This window comes from Convolutriloba macropyga, chromosome 3, assembly GCF_964194025.1.
Source record: "Convolutriloba macropyga chromosome 3, txConMacr16.3, whole genome shotgun sequence".
In the NCBI taxonomy this organism is placed as follows: domain Eukaryota; kingdom Metazoa; phylum Xenacoelomorpha; order Acoela; family Convolutidae; genus Convolutriloba; species Convolutriloba macropyga.
The window spans coordinates 3,555,235-3,571,977 of record NC_134470.1 but is presented as its reverse complement, the minus strand read 5'-3'; the positions used below and the strand labels follow the sequence as shown (position 1 = coordinate 3,571,977).

General features: G+C 35.7%; 1 protein-coding gene across 1 annotated transcript in view; it reads right to left on the bottom strand.

Moving 5' to 3' along the window:
- LOC142335881 (uncharacterized) overlaps positions 1-16,737 on the bottom strand; it is a 116,499-nt gene extending 99,762 nt beyond the window's left edge. Inside the window, exons 1-2 of the mRNA XM_075384228.1 lie at positions 16,503-16,737; positions 13,264-13,465 (exon numbers count right to left, since the gene is read on the bottom strand). Coding sequence (XP_075240343.1) covers positions 13,264-13,465; positions 16,503-16,610 — 310 coding nt within the window. The 5' untranslated portion in view covers positions 16,611-16,737. The remainder of the gene's footprint in view (positions 1-13,263; positions 13,466-16,502) is intronic.
- Positions 16,738-16,743: the final 6 nt, after the last annotated feature.

Below are 16,743 nucleotides of genomic sequence, written 5' to 3'. Positions count from 1 at the left end.
GACAAAGAAAGTTACGGTCGCTTCGCAACTGCACATCTGGGTTTTTTATTCTGCATGTTAAAGATTTGAGGTTTCTAATTAGCACGTAATGCGTTTTATCGTTTTCAGTCAGGAGTAGAACATCCATTTGAAATGAGTTCGGAGATTTTGAGATCCGATAGGGTAGCAGCTCCTTCGTTTTATGTCTAAATAATAGGCTTTATAAATATTAAAAATTTTTGTTAATTGTTACAGCTTCTTTTTTTACGTTTAAAATTACTTTTGCTTTTGGAAGTGTGTTCAGGATTAGTAATGATTTTTGTTAATGAAGCAACACATGACTCACCTGAAAACGTTGACGCTGACGTTGTTCACTTGCTCAAAGTGGGGGATATCGTTGATACTCATGGGGTACTTGAAGTCTCCAACAGGTCCATGGGCCAGAGGGTTGAACTCAGGGTTGAAGACCCGCGGGTCATCACGTTTCTTCCATCCAATAGTTTGGGTATCGGAGGTCAGTTTCTGCTTGAATTGGTCGTGATACGCTGCCGTGAAGCAGTAGGCAAAACATTTGTGATCCGCCGTGTTCCGGATGTTCAAGAGCCACTTTTTGTGCTTCCTAAGAATTCTCGACAACTCAATGAAAGACGAGCCTCGTATGGGACTGTTTTTTACCAGTTTGATGTTGATCTCGTTTATTTGATGAACTTTCCAGCAACTACCATGCGATGCAAACTTATAGATTGTCTTCAGCATTTGGTCTACTGCGTGAAAGAACTCCTGGTCGCTCCAGCACTGCACATCTACGTGGATATATGCACTATTTGTGTATATAGTGGTATATTCAGTTTCTTCGCCTTCTTTTGTTTTGTCGGGAGACACTTCAGCAGAGATTTGGACTCTTTGGGGTTCATGAAGCACATTTTCACGGACAATGTCTTCTATTTGTTCGAGTCGATCACTTAGTGATTGCATCAGATCCACTTCACCATCAGCTGGTCGCCACGCATATCGACGCACAACTCCATCGAAAGCTGTTTCCACGGGAGCTAGTCTTTGGGTCTCTTCTCTATCACTTTCCCAGATAGGATGACCATGGTCCTTCATCATGTGGTCAACAAATGAACGCTTGTTACCAAACACGGTGAGGTCGTGGATGCAGGTGTTCCATTGCAATTTTTTATCGTTGTGCGCATTCTTTATGTGCTCTTTGACATTAATGAGAGTTGGGTCCGTGAAGTTGCACTGCCAGCACTTGAACTCCGGGTTATCTTCCACGATGAGATGTACTTGTTTCATATGTTTGCGAAGTCCACGTCGCTCTGTGTACTGCTTACCACAAAGATCGCAGCTCACAGTTTTCGAAGTTGAGGCCAATTTGCACAACACTTTGAATCAGGTTTTTTATTGCAAATTGCAAAGTAGCTGAATTTCAATGGCACAAGAGAGAAAATTATTGTTTTCAGTTGCGGCAAACCTCAAGGTTTTCACTTGACTTCAATCTCTAGATTCAGTTCGAGTCAATTAACGATCCGAACTTGTTTTGCGGTTGGTCTTTTTTTCATAAAGGAACATAAATGCCGCTCATTTCATGTTTCAGTACAGTTCATTGACCTATGTCTCCGCCACAGGACAGATTCAGTTCAACCTTTGATAATATCAAAGGTTTTCACCGATAGTGTTGAAATTCGATTGAGTTTTCCCCAGTTTTTCTGCTTTTTTAACTTCATAAAATAAGTTCAGCTCAAACTTGATTAGTTTTACTGTCTTGATATCAGTTCAGTCTGTTAAATGGGAACATTAGAAACTCCTTTTTTTGTTTATTTGCGGCTGAGAGCAAAAGGAGCCCCTTGAGATCTGCCTGTACTTATTAATTTTACGACAATTTCAAAGCTTCCGACTGAATGTGGGGTCTTGGTGCCCAATATTTTCTCTTTGTAATCTAAACAGAGCTCGCTCAAGTGGCGAATGACGCTGAAGTGATCACATGGAAGTTCTAAGTCCAAAAGGTGTTCATTGATCAAAGTGATTAGTGAAATTCAATTAAAAAATTAGATTTTTTCTCGAAAAAACGCAAAAATTTGCCTTAAAAGCGGTTTTTCTCAGAATTTCATCAAGCAAAGGCGTAGATTTTATTTCATTTTTGCATTCTACGGATTAATATAGCCCCGGATGACTTTTTTCAGCTTTCTAACACTGTTTTTTGGCAATGTTTATTTAATGGTCAAATTTTCACGCTTGAGTGATTTTTGCGTCATTTTTGACTCCACAGCCGAAATGGTTCATTTGTGAGAAAACGTGTTATGAACACTATTGTAGCCACAACAGTGACAAACATTTTCTATAAGGGCAAAAAAAAATTTTTTCATATTATTTTTTTTCACCAGGTGATCAGAATTGAAAACCATTCGAGCGTGAAAAACAGAAAAAGTTATTTTTTTTTGAAATTTTAGTAACTAATTAGTGTATGTGACTGCAGAGTACAAACTGTTATTGTGAGCAGCAACTGTGCTATTTAGTCTTTTGTTCACCAACTCTGAGGCTTAAAAGATCAAAAGGGAAAATAATCTTTTTATTTTTTTTTAAATTCGATTTAGTCTTCAAATGTTATGATTGTAACCCTTTGATTCAACCTAAACAATGCAGTCACATGGCAACTTCCCATCACAATATATATTTGTTTTCATTAGTTTTAAAAAGACACTAAAAATGTTCTTTTTTTGTTCAAAAATGTCATTTTTCCATGCGCTTAATTTTCAATTCTGAAAGTTTGTTTTTGATAAAAAGTGTTTTAAAAAGGACTTCGAAAGAATCCTTTTGCTTCCGCTACAATTATACTTGGTTCTACAGAGCTCATTTAGCTTTGGACAGCAGTATGACAACATATGTAGATGAAACTTAGCTTGAAGTGGCTCGAAGTTTTTGAACTTTTCTTAAGCAGTAGAGATTTCTTTAATTTCAGCCAACTTTGAGTTTCTATAACATGTACTTCACTCATTGAGGTACTCTTATGGTATGTAGCAAAGAATCTAGAAACTCAGTTAATCGGTTATGAATTCACATTTCGTTGAGAAACTTACTTTCTCATTATAGGAGAAGACCAGAATTCAACTAAATTAGAATTTTTGTTACAATTCTCAGAGTTAAATAAATAAAAGCACAACATAGAGCCACAAATCAGAGTTATTTTTTTGTTGACAAGACAAACTAAAGCACCAGTAAAGAGCACACGGTTTCAAACACAGTAAAGTTGTCAAAGTTTTTTGTTTTAAAAGTTAATTTTTCGTTCCAATTTTCGTTTTTTGGGGGCATAACAGAATTCAACCGGTGATGTGTCAAATAAACTGGGCGACCTGTGGTCTTCTCATTTAGGGGTGTCAAGGTTGTCAACTGGGGAGTCGATCGTTGGAGTGAGTCGGGAGAGTCTGGCGACATTTTCATATGCCACACGGATTCCAACGTCTCGATTTCATCCCAATATCGTTGCTGATTTTCGTAGAGAGGTACATTGGCAATTTCGTAGTCATAAAATATTTTCCTGACTGTTGGATGCAGAATTGAGAAGTCGAAAACATACTCTTTTTGGGTCTTTTCTCGTCCTGCTAGTGCGAATCCTTGTTTTTCCAAGATTGCCGTCTCAACACGTAAAATTTGTATTGTGTCTATCAAACTCATTGGTAAGTTGAAGTGCTTGCCAGGAGTCCATTGGTGTTTGCCAAATTTTTGCTCGATGATTGAGACCGTGTTCTTGGCATAGTGAATCAAATAACGAGTGTCAAAGTCAGGAAAAATTTTTAAAATTACTACAAAGTTGCTCATTGCTCAGTTGTTTGAAATGAAAAGTTAAATAGTTGATCAAAACAGCTTAAAAATAATTAGGTTTTCTGAAAGATTTGAACTTTGTAAATAAGACCAGTTTGGTTTTTGCTTCCGACAGAATATGACTCTGTGGTTTTGAAACTTAGCTGTACTACAATTAAAGTTGTTCTATAAACAACCCAACAAACGTTAATCTTATGACATTTTCCTGCGGCAGTCAACGCCTCTGAAACAATTTATCAACTTCATATCAATTCAAGAGTTACAGTAGCCCTGTAATATTTTCAATGTGCTTTCTTCTAACGTTATGAGGTGGAAAACTAATCGACAATGTATAATGGCTCCACGTGATAAAGTGTATTTCCTAAGGTCATTTTGTTCTTTCTCGGTATATATTATGACTTAGACCTTACTACTTAATTACCGATTTATACAGCAATTTAAACTTGAAAACGCTTTGTGATAAGGGAGGTCAATGGGCGGAAAACCACCATTCTAAGTTTACTAGTTTGTCTCCTATTTTGTATATGCATACTGTTTTGTCTTCTGATAAGAGAATTCAGTCTTGTGGAAAAAACTATACTGACGCTAGGGTAGTATGTTGTGGTTTTCACTAGAATGCAGATTAGGTTTTCCCTAGGGATATGAATTCATGGTTTGAACTCACAATTTGTAGTCATGCCTAAGGCATTCATGTAAGAACAAGTTGTGGAATACAGCTACACATTTTATTGTGTTATTTTGTAACGTGAAAACCACAAATCTTGCCGTTATCAAACGATTTCAGGAATAGAAAATTTTGGTCACAATGAACATTTCAGCTGCTAATGCACAAGAATTCGGGGACGCATATTTAGATATAACGAAAAGCGAAAAAAGACTTGTTCGAGTTTCAGTAAAAACTTATGAGAATACTGGTAGCTATATAACCATTAAGCTCTTAAATAATATTGACGGCGACTTGAAATTCAACCAAAGAGTAACGCTCACTGTGTCAGAGTTTGAAAAACTCACCTCACAAGCGAGCGTTGTTAAAAACCTGCTACCTGTGTTAAACAAAGAACGATCAAGGTTGAAACGAACTTGGAAACCAAGAATAAAGACCAACTGTGACGATTCCGCAAGTGAAAAAGAACATTAAGCATGGTTGAGGCAATGTATGAATGTTCACCTGACTTCTTTGTACCATTTCAGAAAAAGTTCAAATTTTTTATAACCGATAGTGAGCCTATTTTTCAGAAGACAAACACTAATAATTTTGCATACGTATTGCATGAGAAAAAATTTGATTTTTGTAATAGTAAATCTGTTCATTACCATGTTTTGGCCGAAATATCTAAAGTTCCCGAGGATTTCAAATAGATCAACTCAAAAGGATACTCAGTTCCGTGCCCGTACAGCTGTTTCAAGTCTCTAATCTTTTCTACAAATATGGTGATATCTGGAGCTATTATGGAAAAACTTGTTCTTGCTCTTGAATACAATTCAAAGTATCAATCAGGTGTTTGCTCAGTCTCTCGAAAGAAACTACCCAGTTTCTGCTCATTGAAAAACAAGGATGCACAGACTCAAACTGATTTTATACCTGATTGTACACTAGATCGTTTTATACATTTATATAACAGTGTGAAGTTTGCTGAATTATCTAAAATAATGGACATAATGATTACTGGTTATGGATCTCCTGATACAAATTCCAGTTCTAAGGAAGTGTGTTTTCAGTATGAATTCAAAAATTAATTTCTTTCAAACTAAATTTTTTGGTAACATCTGGGTTCAAAAGCATCTGTTCAAAAAAATTCAATTACAACATATGTGTAGCAAAACGTAACAAATCATTGTCATTCATACACAAGTACAATTTGAAATCTTTAGTATAAATCACATGAGCAATATAGATACAAAAGAGGCCGCAGAGTTCCGAGTTCCTCTGTTGTAAAGAAAATTTCGCGTTGAGTTCTTGCACATTTTGATAGTACTTCATAAGTCGATAGTACTACATAAATTGCTGTATAGTTTGTAACTGAAAGGCCCAATGGGTCGGCAAAGTACATGTTGTTGTCATGGTAGCACAGTAGAATCCAATGACTTCCAGGCATACTAGATTCAGATGCGTTCACAATTATGAAACAATTTGATTTTAAAATTGGAAATAAATCCGCTGCAAAAACTCCTCGAAACTTGAACTTGAGATGCGGACATTTATTTATCATGGAAACAATTTCGTCACTATCCATTAGCAGGGTAGGTAATAAGAGTGTTTTTTGTCACCTTCCTATCCGATGTGACATAAAACGTTGAGCTTCTCTCTCCCAAAAACAAAATTTCAATGTTGTCTGCCAGTGCTCTCGCAAAAGTTAATTCAACAGAAACTGAACCATTTGTAAGCTCGGGATGAATAAAATCATGCGATGCTTCTTGTGTAGACGTAAGATCAAATACCATCACAAAATGATTTTGATAATCAGACAAAGATATTCCGTGTCCACCTCTATCTAAAAAGTCCAGTGCTTCAAGTGTATTAAAGTAGAGTCGTTTTTCGAAATTTGTGGTTATTGGTGTTCCAACAATAGATAATCCATTACGATAAATCACAATTTGCGAGAGACCGAATTTTTGATAGTGAAAAGGTGTAGTTCTATTTGATCCAAGTTAAGCCTGATTTGATGACATTGCAATCGCCATTCTTCGTACGGGTTCCTTTGAAAAAACATCTTCTTGTCTCCAGCTGTGAACATCCCGAGTAGCAAGAAACGTTCGAGGTAAAACCTCGTTGTATCTATAAACTGCAGGTGTCTTAAGCAAGGTTTTTTCAATTGCAGACAGGACGTGATCTGCAATAGTCATTTTTCTGACATACAGGTTTGCTTCAATAATTTTTACTTTGTAATGTTTGTCAGCTTCAGAGATAACTGCAAAATCGTTTGACGACCGCCGAAAAGATATTCGAAGTGTGACTCCACTAAGAAGGTGTTTGTCACAAGTAAGAATATCACTAGCTGGTTTTCCTATAAAGTAATTTTCCAATGAGTCAGCAACCAGTGCTTTCCTTGCGGTAACGTCCTCCGCGCGATCATCTTGTCCGTCTATTTTTTGCGGTTCGTTTTCAAAGTAATAACCTTGACAAACCAGCCAAGTACCTTTAGCGGTTCTGCTAGAGAAAAATTCTGTTTCAATGAAAGCCTTATGAGCATAATTTCCATTGGTGTTGGAAATTTTCACACCATTCGCTTAAACTGCACATTCTGAGAACAAAGAATGTAATGCGTTGTTACTAAAATAAGGAGCATCTGTCCCTGCAGCATCCGCTCCTGTACGTAAATCAACGTCATTATTCTGAGTTATTTTGCATTTCACTTCAAGCAAAATCTTTTGCAAATCAATAAAGTTGTTTCTGTCACCCAAAACCTCAAACTCCAGCATTGGTCCATCGGGAGAGTATGATGGTCCAATTTTCTGTGTAAAGGCGTTGTCAAAAGTTATCAGCAGTGGTTGCTTTTCAAACAAGTCTAAAGTTGTGTGAGTTGCTTCGGCAGGGAGCAGATTAGTAATCATTGTGAACTTTTGAAAAAAAAATTAGACCGACTCCTCTTCACAGGCTGTTTTTTTCGAATGATACGTTTGGTCCGTTGTGCGCTTTTCTGTTGATTCCTTAGTCTTTTCCTTGATCCACCAATTTGTTTTTTTACTGTTTTTTTCAGAGTCGACTTTATTGCTTCCTTGGGTGTTTTCTTTTTTGAAACTATTTCAACAATTTCAGGCGCAGCTTGAGCAATCAGTTCCCGTCCAATTCTTTTGCCGCCGGCCACAAAACTTTTCGAGCTATTGGTAGAGCTGCACGTCCAATTCCAGCAGATAATGCACCAAAGCCACTTCCCCGTTGACGATAGTGTCCCGAAAAGTAAGGCAAAATCGACTGTTGCTGATAGTATGCTTCCATTTAGTCGAATTTTTTGAAACTCAGTGCTAAAATAACTTTGCCTGTGCCAGTGAAAGGAACAAATCTTCCTGTCTCTGTTCTCAATTGAACTCCAATTGACTGAAAATTTTTCGAGAGTAGTTTTTTGTATTCCAAATTACTTAAAACGATTCTGTGTGTTGGTTCAATTTCACAAGGGCTGCCGTTTTTTAAGCGTTGGTTTGAATCAATGACACGAATCAAAGGTGCTTTTGTGTCACCAACGTATTGATATTCTACAATATCAGTGTAAACAAAAATAAGTTGTTTTCCAGCCAAAAGATCAAACGGATAGTCACCCTTGTATGGTTCTAAATCTTCCTCAGTCATTGAAAGCATTTGAAATGAGTCTAGCATTTTGTAGCCAATGTGGAAACCGGATCCATCTGGTATGCTCTCAAAACCTAGAATACTTGGTATTTCTTTATCTGGAAAAGTGATTCCCTCGTTTTTCCCAAAATAAAGTACTAAAATACCCGAGACTTTGTCAAATTGATAACTGAAATGGGGGAGTCCTGTCGATTCTTTGATATTTTTCAAAAGATGTTCTATGTTTTCGTAGGATCCAATTCCAATCGAGACTAGTTCACCTGTGTAAGGTCTAGAAACTGCCCCGGTAGGAATACTGCTTTGATAATTTTTGTATCCACCAAACGAATAAGTTCTTAGAATATTGTTATTAATTTGATTGATTCGGGAACGGAAAATAATTTCACTCAAGGCAACTCTCCAGTCACCTTCTAAGTTTATTTCTTCATTGAAAAAATTGCGAAAATTTGCCAGTGTGTTGTCAGGGAAAATGTTCATCGGAGCTGATGATACCAAGTGAACAGTGAATTCATTCATGTTTTGTAGTTTCGGCACTGTTGTCTAACACTCTTACCAGCTCCAACTCGTAAAATTTACCTGTTACAGGCTCTTGATTGGCATCAATTATATTGTATGTTGGGGGATTAACAGTTGGTATGTCATAAATTTCAAAAACCTCGTTTGTGAATGTTTGCTTATAACCTTTTCTGAAAGGGATATCTGCTTTTGATATACGTACAAAGTCCCCGATGTGAAACTTTGGCCGTCGAATTAGTTTCTCTGATGCCTTTAAGGACAAGGAAACCATGGAAGAAACGTGTTTTTTAAATACTTTGCCAGGAGCCAAACCTGTCACTCTATTGGTTCTTGAGTTTATCATTTTGACAAAGTTCTGAAATTCGTTAATGTATGAATAAGTCCACTTATCCTCCAAATACTTGTATATCAAATTTTTCAAAGAACGAATATTTCTTTCTGCAAAAGCCGACTTTTTTTCGCTGAATGTTTTGTAAATTTGGATCTGCTTTTTTTCACAGAGGGTTTTGAAGGAACCTTTAAACTCTGATCCAGCATCAACCCAAACTTTTTGCGGCTGTTTATTTTTAATCATTCGCTTGAAGCCTTCCGCAGTTACTGTCGCATATTTTGATCTGAGGGGTTCGACTCGAAAATATCGTGAGAGGCAATCGACTGCAACCAAAAGATATTTAACATCTCGATTGTATGGGGCTAATTTATCAACATGAGCTAAGTCGAGCGACCAAATCTCATTTATACTGTATGCAATGACTTTAAGTCTAGGAAATGTTTTTCTGAATTTTTTGTGTTTGTTATAGGAATTTTTACCCTCCAGAAATTTTATCACTTTTCTTGGTTTAAGATTAGTTGCTTTTTGCAAATTTCTTACGCTGCCATATGCCGCAGAACCACTGGTGTATTTCGCCTCGAGATGCTTACGCTCACTCTGAGAAAGAATCCCAACTCTTCTCTTCCTCGGACTCGCTATCTTCTTTAGTGGTTTCAAATCCCTCGGTAAAGGTGTTTTCACTATCTTGTTCAAATTTTTCAGGGGTGCGCTTTTTATTTGTTCGGGCTTTTGATTTGGTTTTTGATTGTTTTTGAGGTGTGATTCTTTTTCTGGAGGGTTTTTCAATATTCTTCCTGATCGCAGCTTTGGCATTACTATTCATCACTAGGTTTTCATTCACACTGAGGATATCGAGAAGTTTAAAGTAATTGTCGTCGTCAAGTTTTTTATTCGGTTGCTGTAAATTGTAAAGTAAAATTGAAACCGATAAATTTGATGGTATTTTATCAATGCGTACTTTTTCGTTATCATCAATAACAATCCTTGTCGATTTTTCTATCATATCAAGAATTTTTTCAGCACGTGCATATTTTGTTGGTGGTAGTAAAGCAAGTTTTTTAAGAATTTCTTCTCTCGAAGTTGATTTTTGGTTTGCATCTTCTGTTTCATGATCTTCATTTTCTAATGTTTCATCTTTTGGATGTAATGATCGAAATCTGTTAAGAACTGACAGCTGAGCACTTTTGTCCTTTATGTTTGAATTGTTCAAAATTGCTGAAGGATAAGAATTGCTTCTTATGTATTGAGTTTTGGGAATTAGTATAAATTCTACAGCACTCGTCATTTTTTTCGGTAACTCAAATGTATATAACAAAACTTTACAATGAGCTTCAATAATTCAAAGCCAGTTCTTGTTAAAAAAAGTGCTCTTCTTTTTTCAACTGAAGTGTTCTTTTTTAGGATTAATTTGCAAACGTTCTCATATTTTTCGATGTTTTTAATCTTTACATCTACGTTTCCTTTCACCACATTATAGAGACATTCGCATAAAACCATGAAAACATCGTCTTTGGCACCGCGAAGATATTTACCTAGCTCTGGTGCCGACAATGGTACCATTTCCTTCAGCGTAGAGAATTTTTTCCCTTTCATTTGCTATTTCGGTAACTTCTGCTTTGTCTGTCGGAATATAAAACACCGTTGGTCCTGGCTCAGTGATATTTGAACAATATCTCAAGCAGTCTGATGTTTTTGGGCTCAGATCAATAAGCAAATGGCCATAAATTTTGTTAACAGCTAAATCATAACAATGTCTTAAAAAACGAACAAGATTGAGTTGTTTTCCTAAATAATCAACTTGCTGAACATCACGAGGGGATTTAAATAAAATGATGTGAGTTGTGTTCAAATCAATAGTTCTGGACCATCTACTTTGTTGGTAAAGATTATGTTTAATGTAAATAACATGTATGTTTCTGTGGCGTCCTGCAGTGGCAAGCTTAAAGAACTCTTTGTCATTAAAAATTTCCTCACATGAATCGTCAAAAATTAACAAACAATCTTCAATATTTTGTGTGAATTTCAAATCCACGAATTTTTTTAAATTTACTCCTAACTTTTGCTCAAACGTCACGTAAATTGGTTGCATTTCTCTATACAGCAGTATAACATTGTCAAATTTGGGAAAGAATGTTTTTCATTGAAGCATTTTAAATATCAAGTCTGTTTTACCACAACCCGAAGGTCCAACTACTGCCATGAAAATTCTATCCTCTGTTGGAATTATTTTGTTCATAATCTTGGGTTAGGTAGGATATAGCCAACTAAACTTGATAAAATTGAAATCCAAACTGATGTTTCCTCACATGTGGGTTTTAGGACAGTTAGTTTAATTATACACAACGTTATCAAAATGAGAATTACAAACATCTGAACAAAAAACACAACCTCTGATCGTGGTAGGGTAATTTCGTTACAAAATTTCCATGATGATTTGTTACTGCTTTCTTTTTCTAAATCGGAGAGTTTGTCAATCTGATCAAATTTAAACTCGTCTATTATAAAATAAAATGAAAAAAAAATTAATTTCTTGTTGCACACAAAACAAACATTGATGAAACCAAACAATAAAATTGCTTTTCTATTTATAAATTTTTTTTCATTATAAATTAATCATTCATTAAGTCTAACATCGATTTATTTCATTTGTTGACGATTCTTTAGAGTTTCCGTTCTCGTGCAAGTTTTCCAGATTCAATTGTTGTTTTTTCCACCTAAAGTATGGTTCTAAGTAAAAAAATAGGTGTGTGAAGGAGCGAATTTCGTCCTCAGTCAAGCTTATGTCAATTTTTCTGAGTAGGCACTGGCTGCCTGACGTGATCGTTTCATTTTTCTTTATCGACACGTTGAGTGATCCTGTTGTTGTTGTTGTTATCCAAGGACAGATCGTTTAATTCTGAGACAACGGTGCCTCCAGCTTGGTCAACACCTCTTTCATTTGTTAACCAATTAAAGTAAAAAATTGATTTCTCTCGAGCACAATGATTTCCCAAACACTCTCCGTTCTGCCGGACAAAATGATTCGGACACCTTGTTTTGTTCCTTATATTTGCAATTTTTGGACAACCAAGATCATTCAGGTCTATAACTGGTCTTTCCAAGAGTTCAGATAACAGCTTGCTTTTCTCTGATCCTTTAGAATAAAATCTTGCTTTGGGGTTGCTGAAACAGATGCTTTGACAAATTTGTGTAATATAAATGTAAGGGTACGTTCCCGCGTTCCAATCAATGCCATGAAGATTCCTGGTCAACCATGTAAAAGCTCGTTTTTCTTCAATAGACAAATATTCAAATGTTCTTGGTGGTTTAAACAAAACACAGTCGTTGTATTTTTCTGAACACACGCCAAGTTCTTTAATGAAAAATGGATTCTTTCTATAATGAAATCCTTCTAGGTCGAGCACAACTGAGTTTTCCGTTAGCATTGTAGTGACTGAAATAAACGCCACTTTATAAGTTTTATATATAAGCAGAATAAAATTCCAGTGACATGCCCACTGAAGCAACTGTTTATCTTACAGGGAAGCATATATGAATAACCGGGACCTAACTCGTAAAATTCGTAAGTGAAACCTGCAGCATCGTGCAGAATAGCATGCAAACGGAGCACTTTAAAGCGCTTAAGGTACTTGTCCCATGACGAGTTATCAATTCCTATGAGTCCTCCATATGGCCTCAGTTTTAACGCAATTTCGTAATCAAAGTTATTTAAACCACTGAAGTACTCACAGGCTGCAACAAAGTAGATTAGCCGAACAGATTTATCCGGAAATTTTTTTTTTAATTCTGTATAGATTTCTTGAATTCGAATTATGTCACTAGAACCTAAAACAGGTTTTTCCAAGTGCATTTGAAATTTTTAGTTGACCACCTCACCAGTCAAAGTATTTCTACAGAATGAAAAACGCTTCAATAAAAATAATTTTAAGATATAGTCATTCAAGAAGTGATTGGCTTACTAGAAGAAAAAAATTCTAAATTTCAAACAGAAAAATTTAGTTTTGTGTGACGTAATCTGCCATTTTGACCTATCAAACGGTAAAAATTTCAATTAAAAGAGACCATTTTTATCAATTTTTAGAGGTGGTCAAATTTCGGTTTTCCCCTACCAAGACAAATTCTGTGGACTATGGCATTCTCAAACTTTTTTCGCCTATGTGAGATTGCTATATGGTCTGAAAAAGGACTTTCCTTACCAATGTGGTCTCAGCGCGAACTTTCCTTACCAAAATTCTATACTACTTTCATCTGATTCTTACTGTACTGAAGTTCAATAGTCAAAGCTGCCAATTACTGGCCATTAGAATATACGTATGTCTGTGCAATATACCTTTGGATAACTTGATTGATGCACGACTGCTACTGTGATGATTATGTGTCTTCCTTGGACTGTTGGATGTGGTGGAGGCACCTGGTCTGTGACCCAGTCCAGATTTGGAGTCACCAAGGGGTTCAAACTCAAGGGGACGGACGCACACAGTCCTCAAACAACAGGGTAGCCCATCTTTCCTGTGACTGTAGTAACTGATCATCTGAAACAAACAAACAAACAACTTTTCGTTAATCGCTATCACAGTTTAAAGATTAAAATGCAAAAAAATCCCGTATACAAGTTTCGGCGATTTTCAGAGCATAATTGAGAAATTAATACCACAAAAAAGTTGAAAAATTTTTGAAAATATTGATCACAAATCTGAAACAAATTCAGCGCTTTTTTCAGTTGATTTTTCGGGACAATTGCCGGAGAGATGAGGTCAGTGCGCTGAAAATAGCTCACGTTAGCAGACAGATTGAAAGCATTTTTAAACAGTTGAGCGTATTTCAGCGCATATTTATGTAAAAAAAATTAAACTAAAGAACAATTAGTTTCAGCACTTCTTCTAAAAACGGAGTTCTCTGTCGGTACAGTTATCAACAACGCATGTAGGACAATTTTGTGATGTAAACAGATCGAAGCAAGATTAATCTACAAAAAGGCGCAAGTGGAATTAACTCAAGCATCATTTATCTTCGTTTAAACCACTGAAACGAATGATAACGCTCGAACGCAAATTAAGCAGGATTTGCAAAAGAAGCTTTTTCAGAACAAAAAAAAATTTAAATTGCAAAGCCAACAAAAAACCCATCAGCTAATGAAAACTAAACCCACTGCACAGTCAAATATCTAATTTAGAAACCAATTTTAAAAACTTGTCTACCTTGGTGGAGACAGGATGTTAATCATGAAACATCTTGCAAGATGGTGTTAACATTGCACGCTTCGTGCAAGTTCATTACGGTCGAGCCCGTGCCACATAGCGGCAAAGCTATTTCAATACGCGTCTAACAAAATGTGAAAAATCCCAAATTTTAGCTATGATTGTAGTATAGTTTACGTGACCCTGAGGAAGTAATTGATAATTTTAACAAATTAATTTTCTTTTTTTGGTAAAGTTTCCATTATTTATGCTTGTAACGATGCTCATTGGATAGGTAGAAGATGCCAGTGTGCGATTAAAGGTGTCAGGACAATTTACCCAATTCCATTTAACCCAATGCCATTTTACCAAATGCCAACTTCAAATTAACCTATTGTTAAAATTACCAGAATGACTATTTAACCTACTATATAATTAAACGCCCCCTGGGACTTTATATTAAACTATCGCAACCGAATATCGGATAATTGAAAGAAAAATCAAAGAGCTTAGGGAGAGTTGGCATTGGGTAAAACGACATTGGGTGAAATGGCATTGGGTAAAATTGCATTGGGTAACATGGAACTGTGTAAATTGTCATAAACAAGATTAAATGATTGTGCGTCAGTCCTCTATGCTGATCGTCGGAAGGATTAGTAAATTAATCACAAAATGAGCAGTTGTTTTAAGGAATTGCAGCACTATTGACATGTTTTTGTAACGTCACCTCCATCTTAAATAACCGACAAAAACTTACAAATAGACGCAATATCACTCATTTTTGGGCAATAAATAAATTTCACGCAATCGGCACTTCAATAAAAAGTTGTATCGAAAACTCTGGCTCTAAAATTTTTGATTTAGGTTTTCTCTACCATCGAACAACTCGACAAAATGCAGCTCAAAAACAAACGGACCATATTAATTGCTTGAGTCTTGAAACTAAACATTCACCCAATCCATACGCAGCAACTTCCATTAAAGTAGGTTTCAACATCAAATTGAAATAAGAAAATTATACACCAATATAGTACGCATTCAGCAAAAAGCAATTTTTATTTATGTTCTTTTCAATAATTTTTTTTGAGAAGTATGAGCAGAAATCAAGTCAATTGAAAAATTGTGCTGTTACATAATTAAGTTTTATTCGATATTTTTTCGAAAATTTTTTGTTCGTGATCAATAGGATGCCATCAATCAACTGCAATTAGAAAATTATTGTATTAAAGTCGATCAGTAAAAAGCATTAATTATCATAATTTTTGGTAACAATTTAAAAATAAAGCGCACGATGCATATCATGATAATAAAACCTATTGTCTAATTGAACGCTCATTTGAATTAAAAACATCATAACACCTCTTTACTGAGCGTAAAAGGTGCTCAATATACTCTGGAACCTTCAAGTCATTCACTCTGTGATGCTCAGTTTGGGGAAAATTGATTAGCGGAATTGCTAGAACTGAAATTTTCTAACCGATTAAACCAAAAATCTAGATCAGGATTTTTCGAAAAAGAAAGCTAAATCCGCTGTTCAATGCTTTGATTTTCAAAAGTTGTTCTACGTTTTATTAGCATAAAAATAATCAACCAAGACAAAAGTTTTAAGTCCAACACAAAGGGAGAAACAAATGGCAAAAAATTTTGTTTCCATATTAGCAAAAACAGTTATCACAATCTAGCAGACAATAAACATAGTCACTATCAAATATCGAAAATTATAATAAAGACTGTGAAAAAAATGGTAGAAGCGATTTTTGAATATTCTCTAAGTTTGAGACAGGTTTCTTCAACTAGTATCCGTCTAAATATCCTGTTAAAAAAACTGAGTCATTTTATCAAAAAATATCTGCATTTGGTTGCTGTCATTGTTATGAATGTTTGTTTATAAAGATAAGAAAAAAGCACCGATTTCTGATGACAGCAGCAGAAACCGCATCCATCAAAATATAAGTTTCGAGAGGAAAGTAAAAATCGTTCATGCGAAGAAAATATACTCGTAATTAATCGATCGTTTTTCGCGACACTTTTATTCATATTGGAATTTTTTTTCTGATTCAATTTTTCAATTTTGGGGTTAGAATTGTCTTTTAAATGAGTAAAACAACGTTGAACAAATATTTCGGCTCTTAGGAGGTATTAACACATAGATGTAAGCAGGAAAAATTGAAGGGAACCGAGTCTACCCCCCCCCCCTCCTCCTCTAGTGCTGTTTATGACCCCTCTTGCAAATTATGTGTTGTTATTGAGCACATTACAATTAATGTAAAAGATAAAGAAATAGCAAGTGTGTGAGAGATTATAAAAGATTAAAAGATACGTAGGTATAGAAGATTTTTGGAGCGGGGGGGGGGTGAGGGGGGGGGGGGGCGATATTTCTGAAACATCTTACCTCGGGTGAGTATGGCCTCGTGTAATTGATATCGGCATTAGAGTAATGGTCATGACTGGGCGAATACGAATAACTTTGGTGCCGTTTATGGAATATTTTCTTCAACATTTTTTTCTTTGCAAAACGCACTCGAGCGACACTAAGTCTAAAAAAGTAAGTCAGCTAAATGAAGTAAAATCAGACACGCTATCAAACTAATACCCCAAAGGGAATTTAATATCTGTCTATTCTTCATGAACAA